At 46.8% G+C, this 24,209-nt stretch overlaps 1 protein-coding gene across 2 annotated transcripts in view; it reads right to left on the bottom strand.

Annotated features, from left to right (window-relative positions):
- Positions 1-10,134: 10,134 nt before the first annotated feature.
- LOC146176142 (potassium voltage-gated channel protein eag-like) overlaps positions 10,135-24,209 on the bottom strand; it is a 122,688-nt gene continuing 108,613 nt past the window's right edge. For both annotated transcript variants that reach the window (XM_084582475.1, XM_084582474.1), the window contains exons 8-10: positions 22,632-22,871; positions 19,265-19,477; positions 10,135-16,914 (exon numbers count right to left, since the gene is read on the bottom strand). In XM_084582475.1, coding sequence (XP_084438601.1) covers positions 16,024-16,914; positions 19,265-19,477; positions 22,632-22,871 — 1,344 coding nt within the window. In that variant the 3' untranslated portion in view covers positions 10,135-16,023. The remainder of the gene's footprint in view (positions 16,915-19,264; positions 19,478-22,631; positions 22,872-24,209) is intronic.

Consider the following 24,209-nt stretch of genomic DNA (forward strand, 5'->3'; position numbering starts at 1 on the left):
TCCAAGGTTGCAGTAGATGGTGACAACACTGCGAAATTGTTTTGGTCTAAATCATGTGCTTCGAGAAAGTATAGACAAACATGAAAAATCCTACACTGAAAAAGTGTTTGCTATGAAAGTGAACACGCTCTAAAGGATATGTGATGTATAGGGCCTTACAAGAAGACCCTAAGCCTTTTGGAGAGAGTCCGCGAGCCAAGGTCTCGCCTCTGGAAGTGACTGGAGTCACGAGCACCACCAAAGAGCGAGTGCAGCTGTGGAGGGAAGGCCTGAAGTTGAAAAAATGAACTGTATAGTATACTCATCGCTGACAAAATGTCTATCCAGCAGAATATAGTTTAGATAGGCAAACAAGATATTCGGGTTGATTGACATGTGTGAGCTAGAAAATGCGCTACAAAAGTAGCTACCAGATTCCCTTGCCTTGTAGTCAATGGGGTGTCAACATGTACAAGTTATTCTGGTCGATTACCGTTTTACAATATCAAACATGACAAGCTGCTGTATGACTCCTAGTGCCATCAAGGCGGTAGAAGAGGCAAGATTTCGCACTGCTCTTGTCGGTGACAACCATATCAGACTAACACTGCGATTTTCCGCTATATGTTCAATGACCCCCATATCTGGTACGCAGGCGTAAATCTTTCATTTCATCCTAATGAACATGAAAACCAGTTTGCTGGACGAAGAGATGTTTGATTGTGTGGAGGCCACTGGAGGTGCTTATTTCTATTAGTGCACTTTGCGAGATTCAGGAGCATCTTTAAGTCACACTCATGTGCAGCCAAATAATCTGAAAAGAAAAAAGCACGCCACGCAAAATATTTTCACGTGTTGCAGAGTAACTGCCACGGGGAGAGCCAACTGAAGACGGATCGAACAACGGGAGATCGTGCCTCATCTTCCCAACTGACCCACGCGCCTGCAAGCACATGCTATGGAGGTGTCTTCAAGAACTTGCACTTGAGGCAGGACCTTGCAGCCAGTGCTTAAAGTCTGGCTTCATCGGAGGGGGGTCTCTAGTGGTTCGAGCAACTGTAGAAAGAGAAATAAAGAGGGAGAGAGAAAACGGCTGGTGGCCTACCTCGCACATAATTTCATACAATTTGAAAGTGAGAAATATTTCTCCTCGGCTTTTAAAAAATATGTTAATGGCTTCTTATTTTGCCGGATCAACAGAGAAGGAATGTTTTGACAATCACTGACAAGAGAAAAAGATGGCAGCCTGCTTCGTATTCATACGTTCCATATACAAAATTTGAGCGCGGAGGGGTCTCGGACACGTCTTTAATGCTGGTGGGGGGTCTCGGACCCCCCTAGAACCCCCCGACTCTAAGCCCTGCTTGCAGCAGAGGTTGCACCGACGACGCGCGATGCGCCGACTGTAGCATGAAGGTCTCCGCATTATGCTTCTGTGTCTGCAGGCCGCTACGTACGGCGCACGCAGGCTGGTACGAAACTGAGCCCGGTCGAAAACTGCGGCAGGGAGTCCGTAGAAGTGGCGCCCGTTTGAAAGGTAGATGTAGGCAGCGCCAGATATGCTAGTAGGCGCCGAACCTAGCCAGATGCTGGTAGGGCGCAGCACCAGTAATCGCGGTGAGTGGACCACGTGACCACAGGGCTCACGAGGTCGGCTCAAGACTGCTGTACAGGATTCCGCAATTGCGCCTCCACGCCAGAGTAATAGTAGTAATAGTAATGCGCCAAACAGGATATGTTGTGCAGAGGCCAGAAGGCTCCGGTGAACCCGCATGGCCCCGTACAAAAACGATTGCCAGCAAAACGTGCCGCGCAGCTACGCAATGTTCATGTTGTTAGCTGTGGCTTGCCCCTGGGTATCGCACCGCTGCCACCAGTTGGCTTGCGGCCCCATCGGTAGCGTTAGCTTGGCGGCTCCGTGGCTCGGCGGACGGGCTCAGCGGTCCCGGCAAAGACGAGGCGCCCACTAACAAAAACGTTTAATACAGCGTTTCGTAGGAACGGGCAAAGAAGTAGGCTCGGGAGAAAATAGACACGCTCACAAAGCTGGTGTCTGGCGTCGTCTCTACGACGTCTTTGTGTAGTCTCTCTCGCAGCGGAATCAGCCGCTGCTTTTTATACGCTCATCAAAGAGTTATCAGCACGCAGCGTGCTGATAACTACCCTTTCTTTATAGAGATGAAAAGAGCCCTTATGCCAGGAAGTGATTCAAATCAACGATACGCGTTCTCTGTCTTTTCGCATGACGGAGAGTGTTCGGCGTACCTTAATATTTTACAGACAACTTGGTTGCTGCGGCGCTGATCTTCGAAAGATAAAACCTGAGCAAAACCATTCGCCTACTCACGCTGCCTGTTCGTCTGAGGTGTGATAATGTGGGGTGACGTCCTTAAGATGACGACAGGCCCATCAGTTGAGCGCGATTTGTCGGCGTGCGCTTAGCCTCAAACTATTTCCTAGTCTCGCCCTGTCATAGGCAACCTGCAATCAAGTTTGCTGTGTCAATCGCCGCGCCGTAACACATATCCTAGCGAGAAGAGCAAATACTTCTGAGGCGGCTTTTTAGGGCGTTTTTACGCCGCCTGCATGAGCTTACGGGTATAAGATTGCCCGCTCCGTCGAAGCTTTGCGTGGCGTGTGTCAGATAACTGGGCTACATCCACAGCGCCTAGACAAGGAAGTCTGGGCAAGGAATTTAATTATCTGTCACATGCGTATCTATAATGCTGCTGAAATGCTTGGTCGTTTATCGCGAACTAAGCGGCTAACAGCAGCATTTTTAGGTCCGTTCGTTCCATCTGCACTACGTGAACTGGTTCACGGGGTGCTGCACTTCGCCATTCGTTTGAGCGATGCAACATGGCGCCCACTGCACCTGCACTACGCGCCGTTCGTTTCATAAATTGCAGACGTCGTGCAGGTCGAGTTCACGAAAAGTTCAGCAAAACTGTGCACCTCCTCAGCGGTCAGTGCCGAAATGGTGCAGCTGCAGCCGCCACATGAAAGCAGACGACAGCTTGCGCGACGATGGCCTGCGTGTTGTGATAAACAGTGAAGCGACCCTATAGTTATTCCACTCGTCAACGAGAACGGTACCCGTGTTCACCAAGAAACGAAGACGCGTACTTCAAACCATGCCTAACAAGTAAGCACGTGCATGCGTTATGGTTCATGCTGATATCGTGATCGAAGTTGCTTGCGCTGCCAGCTGCTGCATATGTGCACATACAGTACGTGTTCTGCAACTTTATCGGAACTGTCTTGGAAAGTTTTCCCGCCTCGACCGGTGGGAAAATTTTCCAAGACGGTTCCGATAAAGTTGCAGAACACTACATCGGCGGCGTGTGTCGTACCCGACTTGGTTCGTGTCAATGCTTCATTGCGATGTGCTATCTGAAAATTGATCTTATTCGGCATGCTGGCGCCGGTTGATGTGAGTGGCAATATAATTCACAACTAGCTCACCACATGAATGCGGTCGGCTTTTGTACATGTATGCATCGCATATTCGCGAATGAATGAATCCGATCGCCCGTGATATGCCGTTCAGATCAACGGTGCTAATCATCCCGAACATGAAGATTTTCAAATAGCACATCGCATTAATTACGTGTTGTGCAAATTGCATATATGCACCTTTTGCGGCAGCCGGCGATCGAAGCGCACATATCAGGATTGAAGTATATAGTCAGAATGCATCACACCCAACGTTCATTACACCGCATGCGTGTCTACTTCTTGTGAGTACGCATAGGCTTTCCTTGGCGAACTCGATCGTGTTCTAATTGACAGATGCAATAATTAACATCGGGTGTTTTCGCCGTTTATTACAACGCACAGGCCAGAAGCATCGCGGCTGGATAATGGCAAACCTTCATTGTCATGCGCTATTCGAAAATTCATCAAGTTAAGCGAGACTTTGGCGTCGGCTGACGCGGTGTTGCACACAGCCGGCCGCAGCTTGCTGGTGACGCCAAGGCTAGCAGACGGCCCGGCCTGCACTCTACCATTCGTTTGGAAGCAGCTGGTGCCGATTCTGCACCTGAACTGCTTGAACTGGCGCTGCACGCTTGTGGCACCACCGCATAACTTTATGGAACTGGTGCAAAGAGTGCAGCTGGATCGAACGGACCAGTCACGCTTCAGGTAGGGTGCCTCGATGTAGCGCGCGGCGGCGCTAGTATCGAGGCACCCTTAAAGGCTTAAAGTCCCTTAAAACCCCTTGATACTTTGAAAGTTACGCCAACGATTGAACTTTGCCGCCGCCGCGCTACCTCCTCGCCTCCTCCTCGCCCCTTGCGCGCCCCTTCGCTGAAGGCCGGCTCTCCGCCCGATTTCCTGAGCGACGATTGGTCTCCCTGCCGTTGCCATTGGAAACCGACGCGCGTCCGGCGTTTTCCTTGTGTTTTCTTTTTCCTTCGCGCCATTTTTCCCCTAGTCTCTGCGAGCGAATATTGCGCGCTGTGCTTTTATTGCAGCGTCCAAGCTCTATGCCGTGCTGTTGCGCGTACAACTGCAGCAAGCGTCCTGAAGATGGTTATGCGGTATTCATGATATCTCAAGGCAAGCGTGACGGCTTGCGCACGAGTCAATGGATTCACAAGATTAGTCGAAAGACGTTTATTCCTAGAAACAACAGAGTTGTTTGCGACGTCGAGTGCCTTTCTCACTCCCCGTAATAACGCGTCACCTGACGCTGCGTTTTTTATTCCTGCTTGCTGCTCAATATTTTTGCGGCGGCAGCATGTTCATTGTATAAAAATAAGGTTGTCCTCTGCAGCATGCTGAATATTCTGCGAGGCTCCAAGGCTCCATCATTTAACACGCTTCGACTTCTGTACAGTCAGAAACAGGGCGCTACAATCTGCTTTTTGCTGTCAGATATAACTGGAAAATTACAGTCTCTCGATTGCATTTGTCGCGATTATGCTAGGATCCCTGGCCTCCGTCACTAAAAATCAAAATTCGGGCTTGTAGAGGAGCTAGCCTTTCCAGCTTTTACTTGTAGTGTGCGTCGGTTACTCGGGAGCAATGAATGCTGGCCCTGAAAAACTATTTGGCAAGTAAACCCGAGGTATTGCGGGTAATCTGCACTAGTTAGGTCGTATGGCATTTTTTTTTTCAATTCTTGAATGTGTCTTGCCATGCTTCGACGCACGCGTGGGTTAAAAAATATGCGTTCGTTTTATCAGGGATACGGCCAATGTGCAGGAGGTGTTCATATGATCACACATGCTTCACTTTGACCATGACTACTAGGCGTTGGCAGGTTACCTTCGCTTTGAAAGCTGGAGCTCTAAAAGCGCGATTCCGCGTATTCATTTATTGCGAGAAAAGTTATCCCATCGATGTCAAATCAGCCGGAATCATTGCATCAATTTTCTGTATTTACGAAACTTAAACAATCAATAATGATTATAGTTATTATGTAAAAATAGGGGAAGATTTTGCGAGCAACAATTCTTAACACTAACGTATTACTCATTTCAATTGTATGCAAGATTTTTTTTTTTTTTCACCTAGCCTGAGTAATTATCTCATCGCTCTATGTTCTAGCTACATTTCACTGAAGACCAGTTTGAGCCGCCAATATTACACGAACTCGAAAAAAAGAACAGACCAAACGCAGTTCCATCAATTTTCATCAACGTTAGTCAATGAAAATTGAAGTATATCAATGGGTCATGGGACGGCATCAGATTAAATAGTGATGGTTATGAATAGTGATAAGTAATGATGATGACTGTTACGGATAATAGTAGTAAATTATAGTAATAGGCCCGGATAGTGAGGTGATAGTGTTCGTTGCGGATAGTGACAGTTACGATAGGTCTCTGGCATTAGTAGATATAGTGATACATAGGATAGCGATAGTTAATGAATTGGCAGTTATATGCTTTCTCATTTCCGCACGTTGAAGACCTATGTGCACCTTGTAATTTTTTTATTTGATTGTTGCGTTCAATGAAATCAAGCTCTTTTACACAGCGCATGAGACCACAGCATGCTTGCCCCAGAACTTCAGTGTATCGGCAATAGGGCCCACCACTTCTCCCAGTGTACCCTGCTGTCTTTTAACCACACGCGAAGTCAGTGAGGGGCCACGTACTCATAAAATTATTTAATTCCTCCATCAGCATCATATCAAGACTGCCGTGGCAAACCTGTTCCTTGCCTCGAAGCAGCAAGGAACAGCTCAAAATTTGATTTTATACAAAATTAACTAATGAACGCAGATTATCGCGGATCGCTAACTAGCACAGTGCCATTACGCTTGGCCTAAGCTTTCCAACGGTATACGGTTCGGTGTTGCAGCTAAAATTTAGATTTTAATTGCAATTTACTAAATATAAATTAATTTGGCCCAGTAATTGATTGAAATACATGTACAATTAACCAATAATCCAATCTCATGGTTGATCACGTGACATATACTATGCTTAGACAGATAGCTTGACAGTAGCGAAATAGACCGTCTATTTCGCTACTGTTAAGCTATCTGTCAAGTCATGCTTTGACCTTCTCTGATCTTGAAGTTCAAAGCACCAGCCTGGATCGCTTTCCGAAGTTTTACCGCGGTGACAGATTTCACACTCTAAAAAAACAAACACGAAGTCAGAGGCAGACTAGATTAGGTGCACAAAGAAACACCTTATCATGTGGCTTAAAGTGTCTGCAACACAGAACTCGCCTGAAAGCTTTGTTTATCAGTATTCCCCATTCAAACAGCTCTAAGAAGAAACCAATCAATTCATGAACGTTACTTTCGGCATTCTCAATGCTTTTCTCGCAATGTTTCAAAAAATTTTAGCACTCCGGGAGCGCAGACCTGGCCCAAAAGCTCGCGCTTCACTAACTGCTGCGGCCGGCCGGCTGGCGCCAAGGAGAAAAAGCGTGTCGTGCGCAGCGCTCGCCGCCACCGCGCGAGGAGAATCGAGGAGGAAAGCGCGGCGCGGAGGAGAGTGTCGCTACTTTCAAATTATCAAGGGATTTTAGGCACCCTAGCTTCAGGACAATTGCAGCGCTACCTATGCATTGCAGGTTCCCTATACGGCGCTGACGCACGGAAAAGTCGCCGCTCGCGCATGCCAGCTAAAGATTTGGGCGCCTGTACAGATGTACTGATTTCAACAGACTGCGAATGTCGTCTGGTAACGAGACTTTGCGACTGGAAAGCAAGCCTTGCAGAGAAGCTGACAAAGTTCTGCAAGTGGTTCATTCACTCTTGGCCCGTCATTTGCCATGTACGGACAGACAAAGAACGTTCCTGGAACCAAACGAACAGCCATTCAGTGTTCCAAGAGCGGGTCCCACACTGGGCTGCAAGACGTGGGGTTTATTATGATAGGGGGATAAATGTGTTTCCCTCGCCTAGGTCCCGGCTGACAGTCCATGCCGCCGACCCCATGTCGTGATCGCCAGCGCACGTCGACCACGGCGGGCCGTGCTCTTGGGAACAAAGGAACAACACGTGCTGACAATAGGCATTTATTTCTGCAACAACAGCAACGCCGGCTAGTAGTAAAACACATTGCTCGTACTCGACTCACCAGCACGGCTACGGGCGAATGTCCAGCCACGTTTGGGCAGGGGTTATTTCCGAGGCCGGACGGGATAAGCAGGCTGGGAAAAGTTCCCTCAAGCCTCGCCTTGCCGAGAGCCCGCGAGGATGCGTCTGCGTGCTCCGATTACCCGATACCGAAGCGCCGAACTCCTGCTGGCTTTCTCCGCGTGCGCAGAAACGAGGCCATTACCAACGCTGGTGCCCCCCCCCCCCCCCCCCATCTTGGGATATACCTTAAAAATAAATAATTGCGTTCCGATACGTAAATAAACGGCATGAGTGGAGCACAGTTAGCAGTCGTTATGACATTCTCAATATCGTTATTGTACAACTAGTTGTGTGTGAAAATGAACTGCCGACACGAATATCAATATGAAATCCGCATACGCAACCGTGTTCATTTTATTTACGCTTCCTCAGTGATCTATAATTTGCTGATGACATTGCCTTGCTAAGTAACTCAGGGGATGAATTGCAAACAATGATTGATGACCTAGACAGGAAAAGTAGAAAGGTAGGCTTGAAAATCAATATGCAGACGACTAAGGTAATGTTCAATAAACCTAGGGAAGGAACAGCAGTTTACACTAGGTAGCAAAGCACTGGAAGTAGTAGGCGATTATGTCTACTTAGGACAGGTAGTAACTGCAGATCCGGACCATGAAAGGGAAATAACAAGGAGAATAAGACTGGGATGGAGCGCATTTGGCAAGCACTCCCAGATTATGACTAGCAGCTTACCGGTATTGCTCAAGAAGAAAGCATACAACAGTTGCATCTTGCCTGTATTTACCTATGGGTCTGAAACGTGGTGGCTAACAAAGAGGGTTCTACTTAAGTTGAGGACAACGCAGAGGGCTATGGAACGAAAAATGGTAGAGGTAACGTTAAGAGATAGGAAACGTGCAGAGTGGGCCAAAGAAATAACTCAAGTCACTGACATTATAATGGAAATCAAGAAGAAATGGCATGGGCAGGACATGCAGCGCGAAGAAAGGATAACCGATGGTCGCTTAGTGCAACAAACTGGATTCCAAGGGAAGGAAAGCGTAGCAGGGGGCGGCAGAAAGTTAGGTGGGCGGATGAGATTAAGAAGTTCGTATGGGTTAAGTGGATGCAGCTAGCACAGGACTGGGTTAATTGGAAGAATATGGGAGAGGCCTTCGTCCTGCAGTGGGTGTAGTCAGGCTGAGGATGATGAAATATGAAATTATATCAGACCACCCAGTTTTCTGCTTTACATCATGTAGAAAACCAGTTTCCTCCCCCTTCGCCGTGACCGACCACCACCACCCCAACGAGCTTCATGGCAGCGCCGGCTTCGAGAGGAGGTAAATACCTCCCCTTGGGGGAAAGAGACCAGCGATGGGTGCGCCACCAAGACGTCTACGCGGGTTCCTGCGAGAAGACGAGAGAGAGCTTCTGGATCCAGCCGGCAACGAGAGCGGTCGTCTAACCCGTGTCCGGATCTGAACATCGTTTTATTAATTGAAACGATGCAATTCAATTTTGGGACGTGCTGCTTTTATGTTTCTCCATGAGGCCTCCATGTTCATAGCATAGTTGTCACCACGTGACAATATATCTTCGAAGACCGATGACTCATGTAACTGTGGCCTTTCTTCCACATAGTACAGGTGATGCATATGCTAGATGTGTTTTTTACCCAATGTCCTGCATCACAGATGACTTGCTGCTACAGTTTCACGCGTGGTTTGCAGCACTGGGAAAGATAGGGACTACCTTGGCCAATCAAGATGGCATGCACCGTGTTCGCCCAAAGCCACCTAGATCAGCTTAACAGCTAGGTGGCTCCATTTATGCCACAAAGATGTGTACTAGTTATGTACGGACTGCCCACAGGCGACAGTACGGTGGAAATTCCCCCCCCCCCCCCTCATTGTGGACATTATAATATTCTAGTACATTATAGGCGACACTGGCGACCCGACCGACGCCATCTTGAAGATTGGCGGAGCATCACTACCTCGTAGCAGCCCTCCCCAGAGCTTTTCCTTTGCCGGCTTTGTCTCATTTCTCTAGTAATTAGAACAATATATGACTCATTAAAAATAACCACGTGCCCAAACTATGTTTTCAACGCGTTTTGCTTGAAAAAAATGTGCCTTAATTGTTGAAATATTTGAGGGACTATTTTCTATGTTTCTGCCGCCCTTACTGGACGAGAGGGCGCTCTACGTTTCACACTGTAGTGCTGCAAAGAGCTTGTACGGGGTCCAAAACGTGTAAGTCCTGTGTAGCCAAGGAGGAATCCTTTTTAGCACAATACATAAAGGGGCAAGCGCTAACGAAGCGGCTGCGATCTGGTTAACGATATGTCAGTATTGTGGGATTGATGAAGGGTTACATTGAACAGGACCCACTGTAGAAGAAAGGTAGTTCAGTAACGTTTGCTTCTGGGCTAGTTGGTTCAAATTTTCAAGGTGGAAGCCTTTTAAGCTCAACACATAAGGGGGTCAAGAGAAGCGCTAACGAAGCGACTGCGTCAACTAACCCAGAAACAAGCGTTGCTCTCCTGTGTAGCAAACATGAACATCCGAAACTTTTCGTAAAACCTTTTTATTCTCATGTCGATCAAAACGAGTTCAATAGAGCATACAAAACACAACAGATGACTCGGCATAGGGAAATTGATGACAGGAGCAGTATAGGCTCAGTGACTGTGTGCGGTCTGGGCGCCATGAACTATCTGACACTGTCGTAGCATGATTCCAAAGTAACAGACGAAGAAAAAAATGCACAAACGAGCAGTGGCAACTGCAGCAGCTATGGTCTCGTGAGAGTTTTACAGTTGATTTCTCGAAGGGTGTATGTGCTAGCCCACCGAGTTGGGTTCGTAAGTGCACTTTAAGTAAGGTCTATGTACACGAGCCGACAATCTTCCTTGTTCTGAGAAAGCGCGCCTTACTCAAAAAGTGGAGTGTCGGTTAGGAAAAAAAGCTACCCGAGTGGCGCGCTCACGCTGCATTAGTGTGCTTTTACAGTGCGATTTCTTTGGAAGGCGGAACTTGTCTTGGAGACTCAACTTTTTTTGTTATAGCTGTTCTATACACAGCCTTCATAGCAAATTCATGTTGTCGCATTTACTAAATAAAGCGCCGAACCGTTTGCTCACTACTCTAAAGTTTTCTATGCTATGCAAATTAATAACTAGATTTTTTATCCATATTAAAACACATTTGCAGCACGAATAAAACAACGACAAGAAGAAAACACAAAAGACAGGACGAATGTGTGTTTTCTTCTTGTAGTTGTTTCATTCGTGCTGCGAATGGGTTTTAATATGGATCATTACCAACTGGCCCAAACATCGGTGTTATTTTTTATCCCCTCCGATATAGAATGGAAAAGTGCAATTCACTTTACTGCAGCGTCGTTCAAACGGGATACTTTAGGCACCAATCATTATGGTGACATTCAGAGGGGCTCACAATTTTGGGTGCCCATAATTTCGCTGCCAAACATATCGTTGGTATGTATCCTTACTGTACGCATTGAAGTACAGTGTTCAGTTTAGACATCCGAGAAGTATTTATAACTTCATCATTGCATGCCGATCGAATGACTGCTGTCGGAACTACGCTTCGACGCACTATATCTGCAACGTCCAGCGGTTCTTACATCGCAAGTGCAAGGTCAAAGTTTGCGAGCGTATAAATGTATGCTCGTCGCGGGCTTCCTCAGAACACGAAAGACACGGCTTACGGTCAACAAGCGGAATCCCTTTCTTCACACGATGTACTGCGAGATGCAGTCGAACTTCTATATTTTTGCATCTTTTAAAATTGCTTGTCATGTGTACGGGAGGCAACAGGCAGTTACACTACGGTTCGCAAGCGGACGTTGTCGCACTATGTAATACTTCTACTGTGTTCCTACGATAGGCAAAAGACACGCATTCGTGCAGACTTCTTAGGTCGTTCCAGTTAGGAAACTCCAAATCAAAACTCGAGCATGCTTCGCAATTAGTTTTTGGCGGCTGGCAAACGTTGGAGAAGTGAAGGCGCTGACTGCCCTCTTCTCGTTGTTTTGAACATTCTTGAAAAACTTCAGTGGAACACCGCAAGGAGGCGCGACCTTCGTGATTTCGGCGCCTATGATAGAGTGGAGTGGATTAGTGAGCTAATCTTCGTAATTCAGAGTCGGTGGCGAATATCGAAGCAGGCTTGAGCAGTCAGCTGCCAACGGCGCCCTGCGCGTTTTCTTTTTGCTGTGTTTCGGCCATTCCGAGTAGTTCCGTAACTAAGCTTTACCATACTCTTCTGCCTCAGTTATGGAGCCGGATTTTGATGCACGTGTCCTGTTTGGAAGTTTCGAAACTGATGCGATCAAAGAGTTCTGACTCCATTCTTTAATGACGTGCCTGTTTGCATTGATGAATAAGCTACCACTTCGATGGCGACTATATATGCTGCGGGCACGTGCTGTTAATAGAGCTACGGGCGATAAGGAGGCAATGCGGTGTAGATTAGCGCGTGCGAAGGCTGGGTTGGCTGATGTAGGCGTTGCACATTCGTTCTCAATTATTGAAAAATAAAAACATAAGTAAAGGAGAATCTATAAACAAAGTGATCGTGTAGTATTCTGCAGCTCGCAAGAGGTGACGGAGATTACAACTAATTTCTCAATGCTACAAATTTTAGGTCATTTTTGCCGAGGACTTTAGAGAAGGACTTAATGGCTTTAATAGCCTCCACATTTTCATTACCCCCCGTGTGTTACAGTTTTAAAACAGACAATTCTGGGCTAGGCTTTGAATTACAGACGTCTTTCCAGGCAACAAAAAAAAAAAAAAAATCAGGTTATCAGTTTGCAGATTACCGGAGAATTTGAAGCTAATACGAAAACAAGAAAACCACACTAGGGCGACAGTCTACAAGTCTTTCTGAAAGTGAAGTTGCACATTTTATTTTTTTTTTGTCTGATCGTCGAGGCGTATTTGTTCTGGTTTCGAAACGACAGAATGCGCACTCCACCTGCCCATTTTCTCCACTTTGCTATTTCGACGTTATGTCTGCCGGCCCAGAAACAAAAAACGTAAAAAAGCAAAAAGAAATTACATAAACTTCAGCTCATATCACTTATATAGGCTGCTGGATCTATTTTCTTCTGAAATACCGACAAATAAACAAGTCCACGAAATAAAAAGAAAATTCCGTTGTGCAATAAGCACATAGCAAAGTCCCATCACAGCGGCAGTACGTCGTCGCGCGGAGAAAACTGTACTGTAGTGCAGAGATGTGGTCCCTGGCAACTAAAGGCTTCGAGATGTCAATCACCTCGTGTATACCACCCGTCCCTAAAAACGCGAAGAGCACAGAACCACGGCTGTCAGGATCACCAGCCGTGCAGAGCTGTGTTGGGGGAGGGCGCGAGTTAAACGCACCGAAGCGTAGGCGTAAATACACAATTCATGAACTAATCAGCGCAGGTTGTGTAGGTTCTTGCATTGTGCTTCCTGTTCCACCTGCTGTCATACAACACCACTATGTGAATGACGTCATGCGATGACATCACATCGGTGTTGTAAGCACCTCTAAGCGCGCCTTGCACCGACTTGTTGCTGCACGAAACCGTTAAGTCGTCCTCTCCTCTCTTCCCCAATTCTAGCGCGAGGAAGGGCTTCGATTGCAACTACGGTCTTAACTTTCAACTGGACCTCCCCAATGTGGTAGACAATCACGTTTCGACCTTGCTAGCTTCGTATACACTAGAAAATGAATTAATAAATTTGGTTATTGTGCATAGGGTGTATTCTACACTAGAAATGCCTAGCTTGCATGAATTACGTCGGGGCGCGTGTGGTCAATAAAGGATCTGGAAATACACATTTCCTGCTAGGTCGAATATTCCGTAAAATGAAATGTTCTAATCTGTTCTGTGGCTTCCCGAAGGTTGGTGGGGTCATTAAATAGAACTCTATTTTGAGACCTCGTCACAAGCGCAGATAGCGACAAAGAAAGAAAATCGCGCTATGTAGCTCGAGAAAGCAAATGTTTCGTGGGAAAACAAATAAACGGTGATGTCAAAACGTAGGCAAAACGTAGGCAAAGCGTATACATTCGCGGGTTCACGCTCGGCTTAGTGAGTGCATAAGAATGGTGTCCTTGCTACTGGAGTCGAACTACAAGCAGTGCTATTGCCAGCGCGTGGATAGAAGTGGGTGATTTCCACTGCAAGGTAGTATTGCCGAAGCCTCAACGGGTCAAGGAAGTAAACGAACCTGGAGGGGCGAGTACAACACATACAAATACAAAACAAGTAATAAAACTACAAAACAGAAAAGCAAGCAAAGGCAAACAATTTGTCTTATGTGTGCTCTTGATGTTGAAAGTTTCGGGAGTGGAATGGCATCGAAGTAGAACAATGGACCCAGGTGCTTCATACTTTCTCGAAAGCGACTTTTTTTCTGGTGTTTCTGATCACACGAATATAAAAACCAGATCTGTATAGCCGCACACGTAAAAGTGCAGCACAACATATCTTTGGTAACAAAATTATAATAAAAATGGCTTTTTTACTTAAGAAGGCTTCGTAGCCTTGATAAATATGACATATTTAAAAGGGTAATGCTTGTGTTATAACTTCGTAATATTTAAAGACGTGAGAAAATAACACCACTAGACTTCTTGTGTAGACTTCGTGTAGGTTTAAAAAGCAATAATCCTAAGAAAAAAAAATGCACGATGCACAATGCTTTTGTGTACGCTGTGTCCTATGAAAGGAAGTGGGAATGGTTCAAGTATAAATAATTAAAAAAAAACGAAAAACACGAACATTGTTCCACAGAGAAGCGAGAGAGCGAGACGCGATAATTGAAAATACATGAGATAAAATAATTCACACCGCTTTCAAAATTCAGCAGCACTTGAAGGAAAAGTTGAGAAACTTACTTGTTTCCTGCATATTCTTTTTTCTTTCCTAAAGAGAGAGAGAGAGATAAAGATTCTTATGGTTCCTATAGTCACTTGGGGTCTCTCACAGTTCGCGGATCACAAAGGTTCAATGATTGGTTGGTTATTGGAGACACCACCACACGGAGCAATGAGGCACGTGATGAGGCGCGACAGGCTGCCCGTTGAGTCTCAACGGTCACACGAACGTTGCACAGTTGGACAGAGGGAGGGCGACACTGGGCGTCGGCGAGGTTAAGGAATCCAGGGCAGAAGGACGGAGAACCGTACAACACCCCGACCGCCTAGCCGCAGGTACAGCGTTCACATGGTCTGAATTTAAAGGCGAACAAGCTTCCCCAATGCCCTAAAACCTTTGTTTGACAAGAACTATGTTGTTTCGTACTGTCGATTCTTAAGTAAGCCATGAAAGGCTAGAGGTCAAGCTAATTCCTAAGTATCCTTCCACGATTCATTTTCTTGGCCCCTTTGCGCCACCGATAGCCACTGCTTGCGAGGTCACGCCAGATAACAATCCGCGTTGGTCACCAGATATGTTGTTAGTGTTGATGCTGGTCAAAAGTGAACGGACAAAAGCCAGAATAAGGCTGCAGGATATACCAGAGAATGGTACTTTCGTTTTCTTGTTAAGCGAAACTTAGTTCTTTTTTGACCACAGAAAATGGCAAGCAACCATCATGGAGTATTATGACTGCGGCTTGATGACTCTCAAGAGCATCAACGACATCTGAAAATGGACCCTGGCTAAAAATTACTTAGCGAAGTTAGTAATCACCACGATCATGGTCAGCAGACCAAGCTGAAGTGACGACAGAGAGGCTTCAATGAATTTTCATTTACTCTTGTTCTTAATGAGCTACTTTCCGCAAGAAAGTCAATACTGTTCTACATCACTCGCCGTGCTGCTCACCCTATCTGTTTTGAGCACCGTATCTGCAAGCGTGACAAAACGCTGATATTGTGGTCCTGTTTAGCACCTGATGCTCCAAGTCACACAGCTGCCATTTTGAATAACTACACTGTTATGCCCTTGTTCCTAAAAGACATAGAAAACGAGATTATGGACTTTAGATGTTAAGACCTCAGAAAGGCCATGCATCCTCGTGAGTATTTCTGTGGCCTCAGCAAGGCCATAGATTCCCGTGAATAGTTCTCTGTCCTTCCGCCACTGTCATCTGCCTAACGTACAGTGTGAGAATGATCGAGTTGAGAGAAAGGCCGGGCGGAAGAGCGAAAAGAGGCAGTATGGTAGTGTTCTGGTTAAGCGAGCCGCCAAGGGATGGTGCAGGTGTCCCTGTGGGTGAAGGAACCAGGCACAGCGCCTCCCTGTAAGTTGTCTCTCTTGGCGGCTCCAGAGAAAAGAGAGACTGACAGCACCCTTTGGGCGCCGGCGGTCCGCCAACTCTACCTTCCTCACACCGTGACACCCTCTCCTAAGAACTGAAGCTATGGTCCCTCTACAGCCGATGGATTCTCGTAACTATAGATTGCCCACGTGCGACCGAATGTCATAGTCTTCAGAGTCGCGTATTTGCGCGCACGGCATTATTGCTGCTTGTCCTGCGGCGACGTGTCCTTGCCGGGAAGCTGGGCGCACTCAGTGTCCTGCTCCGCGATTTCACTCTCGAGCATGGCACGCACAGCGGCAGAGTCTGTGGTGACCGTCGTCGCCTTGTCCTTGGCGCCCTCGGACGCCGATGCTTTCGTCTTGTGGCTGGACTTGCGCTTGAGCGAGTGGCTGCGGCCTTTGCCGCCGTCGTCCCTGGAAGTCTTGCCGCCAGCGCGCCTGGTACACGATGACGTCGATGCTTCGGGCCCTGCTGTGGTTGCAGCAGTAGCGGCGTCCCCGACTTCCAGAGGAGGGTCACCCCTGGGTGGCGAGGATGGCCCGCTCCCACCATTTCCCGTGCTCTTGAGCAGTTCCATGAGGTGATCGTCTATCCTGGACACCTTGGTATGCAGCCTCTGAATCTCCATCTTGAGGTCTACGCGCATGTCCATCAGGTTGGCCAAGAGCTGTTGGTAGTCGCGCCCTCCAGCCCTTGGTGACAAGAGGCTCTCGGAAGGCTGAGACGGGGGTGCTTCTAGAGGAGGCAGTGGCGGTGGCCTCTGTGGAGGTTGCTGCTGCTGTTGCTGGTGTTGTTGCTGATGAGGCGGCGGGTGCTGTTGCTGTTGATGACGAGGTGGTGGGTCTTCGGGCTCGCTACCTTTGCCCGGGCTGGAGTTTTCGAGCTCGGCCGCTTCCTCGATGGTCTCGTGCTTGGAGCCCATGCTCTTGGCCCATTTGGATAGGCCACGTAACGGCACTGCGCCATTAGAACCTGAGCCTGACACAGCAGGTCTTGCTGGAGGCACAAGCACGGTGGTGGGCGCAGGCAGTTCCTTGGGAGGCACGGCAGGTGACGCAGCTGCCGGGACACTGGGCTTGACGGTCACCTTCAGGGTAATTATATGGCAGCAGTGTCAGCATACTTGTGCCGAAATATTTCGCCGCAAGAACTAGAAAAGTTGCATTAGATCTTTAGTTTGGCCATGTTAATTCATAGCTGACTAAGACACCACAGACTAATGGAAACGGGGCTCTGGATAGTTCGCGGTGCCTCACTCTGCTAGATAGAGCTGGCCGATTACTGGAGTGTACTTTCTTTTGATCTGTGTTCACAACCAGAAGAGTTATGACTTGAATTAGACATCAAGAAGCGTTAAATTTCTTAAACGTTTTATACTGTATTTGTGGAAAACTTTGAAAGAGCGCAAACACACACGACCACTAAGGACAAGAGACGAGACGAGTGGTCGTGTGTGTTTGCGCTCTTTCAAAGTTTTCCAAAAATGAACCAGCTCGCCCAAAAAGAAGTGTCAATGTTTTATACTGTAACACAAATCTGGCGGATTCCCCGCAAATTGCGAGCGGATATTTCTGTTACTCTTATATACGACTTCTTATAATATCGAAAACTGCTACCCTCAGGGTCAAGATGCAGCCAAATGCAAACGTAAAAATAAATGTGCAGATCAGTATTCTCTAACAAATACAAAATTAAAAACTGTTTTTGTTTATTGATTGTGTCTTGATTTCCAACACTGCGTTCACACACGACTCCGGCCGCCTGTCTGGAGAGCAAGAAAACAGAGCACCGATCCACGTGATTTAGTGTTGGTGAGTTGTGATGGGGCTTCCTGTACCTTCATCACATGCACGACAGTTTGTGAGAAAAACTAAGTTTAGTTTACTTTTTCTTGATTACAAGCCCATTTTTAGTCGGAAAAAAATTACAGAAAATTTTCTGATGTTACAATTTTCTGATGTTACGACAGAATTTCTGTGCTGGTTTTGACGGGAAACATGTTGTGACAATAGAACATTCTGTCGTAGCAGCAGAAATTTCTGTAGTTACAACAGAAAAGTGCTACAGAACTACAGACAACAGAAATATACTACAGAAAAACTATAGAACTACAAAAAAGTACTACAGAACTACAGAAAAATCTGATGGTTACGACAGAACTACAGGATATTTTGTCGTATCTTTGACACAGTTCTGTAGTTTTTTTCGACTGGGTTTGTTTGCAATAATATGTGCCACCACATGGGAACGCAGCACACGTGTCTTTTCGCCGACCGGGATCGAATGAGAACATGTAGCAGCGCTGCATACGAAGCGCGCTCGGAACTGAAATTAGGATCGAACTCATCCCTAGTAAGGCTCGTTCGGAGTTGCATTCGTTCGCGACTGGCCTCATTCCGTAATGACCCTTATTTAGGAATCACCCTCATTCCGCAATCGCCCTCCTTCCGAAATCGTCCTTATTCTGGAATCATTCTAATTCTGGAATTGCCGTCATTCCAGATCGAGCTCATTTTAGAATTGACATCATTCCTGATCGGCCTCAGTCCAGATAGAACTTGCGTCCACGGAACGCGCAGCAACAATAAAAATGCCTATGATGGAGTGTTAGCGAAAGAAATTTATTTCACCGTTGTGCATAGACTGGCACTTGTGCGTATATATGTATGTATATGCATGTTGTCTAACTCGGATTGTATGCTTTAACAGCGCTTTCTCAGGACTGAAACAGTGCGCCATGTACGAAAAAAATAATGAATTCTTTCTGCTCGATAAAATTTTGATGATAAATGTCTGTAAAGTTGGCTTTGTTGGGCAGGTACCTAATATGTGGCCGTGCCCACTTCACAAAAGCTTGTGTTGCTTATGCTTCTATTTTCCGAAACCTCCATCAGAGTATAAGCCTGCTGCGAAAACTCTGCCGAAGATTATTGCCATCGGTTTCTTAGCCAAAGTGACGTTCCGTTATATTTAACGGCGGATGTACTTTACCTTAGAGAGATAACACCAATGACTGACAGGCATGCTTATTACCTTTCAACACAGATTTCAGCAGTGTGAAGACGAGATGGTGCACAATAAATTATTATTAAGCTTCAATGATATAAAGCGATGAGTCTTGGCACCAAGACTTGTCCATTTTTCAGGCTAGGCAGCGGCGCCGATGTGTCACCAGTTTATGGAGACTCTTTTCCCGAATTTCTTTCAAAAGTCATGCTGTCTGAATTCCAAATAAAAGTCATGATGTACTCCGTGATTTTCGCAATAACCAAAGCGAACTGCCTTGAAATGATTTAATCGTTCATTCACCCCATTTTGGAGCAATTGAGGTTGCTTGTCACTGGACCCAGCCATCGGCTACTCACAAATGCCGGAACCGTGAAAGGATTCGTCAACATTAGCGTAAGCATTGTTTCGAGTACTGTGGGCTACTATACCTGGTGAGGCTGCGCGTTGTCCGCCGGCTGATTCTCCTTGTTGTCGCCCCCTGTCGCTACGGAGTCCGAGCGCAGCGCCGCCCATCGGGAGAGCTTGGGCGCGTGCGTGGAGGTGGGCGGGGCCTCCGAGATATGCACCACCTTGGCCGACGGCTGTGCCGAGCTGTCGTGGGTGCTCGCCACGATCGCCGGCACTTGGGATGCCGGACGGACCTGCGTACATGGACGGTGGCGCTTGTAGCGCATGCTCTTCCTTTTGGTAAGCACATCTGGCCGAAGGATTGCTGTAATCTGGCAGTGGAGTCTGTACTTAGACCAGTACGAATATTTCATTAATTAAGGGCACTAGAGAAGGCTGCATGCGGTTTATTTGTTTTGTTGTTGCCGTATCGCAGCGCTCTCGCCACGATCGCCGGCACTTGGGACGCCGGACGGACCTGCGTACATGGACGGTGGCGCTTGTAGCGCATGCTCTTCCTTTTGGTAAGCACATCTGGCCGAAGGATTGCTGTAATCTGGCAGTGGAGTCTGTACTTAGACCAGTACGAATATTTCATTAATTAAGGACACTAGAGAAGGCTGCATGCGGTTTATTTGTTTTGTTGTTGCCGTATCGCAGCGCTCTCGCCACGATCGCCGGCACTTGGGACGCCGGACGGACCTGCGTACATGGACGGTGGCGCTTGTAGCGCATGCTCTTCCTTTTGGTAAGCACATCTGGCCGAAGGATTGCTGTAATCTGGCAGTGGAGTCTGTACTTAGACCAGTACGAATATTTCATTAATTAAGGACACTAGAGAAGGCTGCATGCGGTTTATTTGTTTTGTTGTTGCCGTATCGCAGCGCTCTCGCCACGATCGCCGGCACTTGGGACGCCGGACGGACCTGCGTACATGGACGGTGGCGCTTGTAGCGCATGCTCTTCCTTTTGGTAAGCACATCTGGCCGAAGGATTGCTGTAATCTGGCAGTGGAGTCTGTACTTAGACCAGTACGAATATTTCATTAATTAAGGGCACTAGAGAAGGCTGCATGCGGTTTATTTGTTTTGTTGTTGCCGTATCGCTGCGCTCATGTGTCACAGCAAGACCGTCGTGTCACTAAACAGCGAAAAAGTCTGCTTAGCTTTGCGGGCTGGAAACGTAATGCGTTTTCTCCGCAGTAAGCGGTGAGCGCATTGAAGTCACGAGATCACGGACTCGTAGGTAAAACCTCTCTCGCTTGCTCCCTAATGAGACCTCGGGGATCTCGTTCTGACCGCCTGACCCTACGTCGATAGACAACGTAGGCTTTGTGAGGCATTCGAAGTCCTACCACACTATTGGATAGAACATTCTTTTGCTTGTGCTGTACCTTGCGCTAGGCAAATCAACGATTTTATATCGTATTTTTCCTTTGGTTATTTCCTCCGAAATGTTGCCATTACTGCAGGGAGCAAACCCTTTTCAAGGGACTTCATAACACCCATCACTAACGACAGAGACTGTTTCCTTAGTGCGTTAGCACACGGGTCCTCGATGTGGAGGTGCGCTAATAAACTACTAAAAAGGGACAGCAGGAGACAAGCGCTAACTAGCAGCTGTAGACTTCATTTTCAAGTTTTATCAACCTCAATGAAGATGAGATAAACAAAGAAAAGAAAAACGACGCCAAAAGAGAAAAAACAACAACATTAAAAGCATATAACAGTTATCATATCGCCCTTCCTTTCTGTTCCGATACAAACACGCTTTTTGTTTTTTCACAACCAGCGCAACTAAAGGATTGCTCACGTCAGTTCAGTTCAGTCGTTCACTCGAGTCCGACTCTTCGTGACTCTATGGACCATATCACGCCACGCTTTCCGGTTTCTTACTATCTTCCTAATATCACATAACTTCATCTGCAGCGCCTCGAGGATGCCATTTAACCATCGCGTTCGCTGCCTACCCCTTCTCCGGTGACCCTCAACCTTTCCCAACATCAAATCTTTCTCCAGTGACTCCTCTCTTCTCATCAGATGATCTGAGAAGCTGATCTTTAACTTTAGAATTTCACCCTTCAATGAGCAGTCAGGGTTTATGGTCGACAATATCGACTGATTTGATCTCACCTAACCACCTTAATTTTCGATCGTAGCCATTCAAAAATTAGTTGTGGTTTAGCTCTGGTTAACCCTAGTTGAATTGCGAAAGCAACGACGGAAGCTTCTTTTGCCTGATACATTATTCCCCTACGTGCCTGCGTATCGTAGGGGTAACGAGAATGCAAACGGTTCTGACAGGCTGATTTTGATATCACCCTCCCGTACGAATTGAGCGACTCGAGTTGGCAGCTCCTGCCCGTGGCATAAGGGTAATGCGAATTCAAACGTCATGGCAGGTTGAGAGACCACGGACGCGGCATACAGATCCGAGTTGTTAGACCTGGCGTAGTATTGCTTTCGCAATAAAAAAGCCTCCCATATATCACCCGGTTCCTTGATCGCTGTATGACAGATGTTCTCTTAATTACATAGGGGTTCACATTAATGCCTTCATCGTGCGTGGCAGCGCATTGCACAAGCCACGCACGAGCGTGGCACAAGCCCACCTCTTGGGAAGTTAGCGTAGACCCACGCAATTTACAGCTATTTTTAGTTTCTAATCCGGTCGTTCTGGCTGTTAGTGTGCCACCTCTTATTATCTCGCCCCCTCAGCTTCTCGCCTTCTCTGTCGGGGTGCGTGATGGCAGTGGCAACACGACCGCACCATGTAACGAGTTATTGCACAATGAGATCTGTACACTTAAAGAAAAAAGCTCAAGAAATGAATGAAAACTCCAAGGAGAAAATCGTGATGAAGGTCTTGTCGATGACGCAGCTGAATAGTCTACGAGCGTTTAATTCACTTTACTGCAAGAACACCCCTCCCCCCTCCGCATGCGCGCGCGCGCGCAAACACACACACACACACACACACACACACACACACACACACACACACACACACACACACACACACACACACACACACACACACACACACACACACACACACACACACACACACACACACACACACACACACACACACACACACACACACACACACACACACACACACACACACACACACACACACACACACACACACACACACACACACACACACACACACACACACACACACATACACACACACACACACATATATATATATATATATATATATATATATATATATATATATATATATATATATATATATATATATATATATATATATATATATATATATATATATATATATATCGTATGTAAAATGCTAGCGCGTACCCCAGCACACGAATTGTAATCGTCGCCTGTAAATTTGTTCCCTCTTCCGTAGCGCGTGAAGAAGGGTACTCACCAGGGCGCCCTTCTCGACGTCTGGCGATGGAAGGATGGCGAGCGGCGACGCCGGGGACCGGTGATGGTCGCCGCCACCTGGGGTGGTGGCCGCGCTGGCGGCGGCCGAGCCGTTCTTGCGGAACTTGGAGAAGATCTTTCGCACCAGGTGGTCCTGGGACAGTTCCTGGAGCGGCTCGTGCTTGCGCCGCTCCGCGAGTTCCTTCTCGCGCTTAACGTCAGACACCTTGCGGAAGATGAGCTGCGATACACGATGCGTTCCTCTTTAGTTAGCTTCGGTTTGAAGCGAGACGCCGCAAAGGCGGTACATAGAGAGAATGACACTTATCTGGAGCACGCTGTTCCTATGGGTACTACGCTGCGTCGGCATTACAATTGTTCAAGGCAAGGATGGCGCAAGGATATACGAGTTAAAAGAGATGGGACAAATGAATTCAGTAAAATAAAAGATACCGTTCAATAATCAACTCTTATAGTGGTGCCAGATAAATATACAAAAACAATTACTTTCAAGAGAGATAAAGTGTACGAGGGTATAAAGTGAGATTTATATCACTACATTTAGCTACCCTTACCCCACTACCTGATATTGTCTGATCCCAACTACCAATCTCCTCACCAGTACTGTCCCGTATTGCTTCCTGGAATCATTAAGTATTCTTTAAGTTAAGTTTAAGTTAAGAATTCTTTAAGTTAAGAATACTTAATGATTCCAGGAAGCAATGCGGGACAATACTAGTGAGAAGATAAGTAGTTGCGATCAGACAATATCAGGTAGTGGGGTAAGGGTAGCTAAATATAGTGATATAAATCGATTTATAGAAGCGAATACTATGTCTAGGCCATGGGGGACGATCTGATGGAGGGTTCAGGATTCAGGGTATTTTGGATTTCGTTTTAACGCGCGCAGAAATCTCGGCGTACGAGAGCTCCGGCGTTCAACCGTCAATGAAATAGAGCCGGGGCAAACCAGCGACTACGTTATCGCCAGCAGAGCGTCATAACTGCTAAAACACCACGGCAGCTCCGGATACAGTAAAGAAACAGTGGAATGTACTGCTTGCTTCGTACAATAAAGACAACCGCAAGCAGATTTTTTCTTTTTGCCATATTATACTTGCCTTTCTAAAATTAGGCTGTCATAAAATCATCACCTGTTAAGATCAAACAGCGCAGTTCATAATATGTGCATAATAAGAAATCAAAACAAGCCGACGAGATAAATTAAATACGAACTCTATCGTAGCCGCCCTTAGCTGTTCCGTAGACACTGACTTGTCGAAAAAAAAAAGCAAAAGTTTACATACGCAGATACCGGCTAAATCTAAACTACGCAGTTTATTCGGTGTATGATGACGAGCACACCTCGCATGAGCTCATCGCCCACTACTCGGTCACGTTCCTAAAAACGCGGTGCAGGAACTCATGAACCGCGAAGGAAGAAAAGTAATAAAGAAAGAAAGCAGCGGCTTGACATGTGGTTAGTCCATGGACTGCCCGAAATAAAACTCACAGCGAGATCCGCGTCCGAGCGTGAGGCAGCGACAAAGCCAAAAGCTACGCGAGAGCAGAGCGCGCG

Source organism: Amblyomma maculatum, chromosome 10 (genome assembly GCF_055883805.1).
Source record: "Amblyomma maculatum isolate TAMU_Amacu chromosome 10, ASM5588380v1, whole genome shotgun sequence".
Taxonomy (NCBI): domain Eukaryota; kingdom Metazoa; phylum Arthropoda; class Arachnida; order Ixodida; family Ixodidae; genus Amblyomma; species Amblyomma maculatum.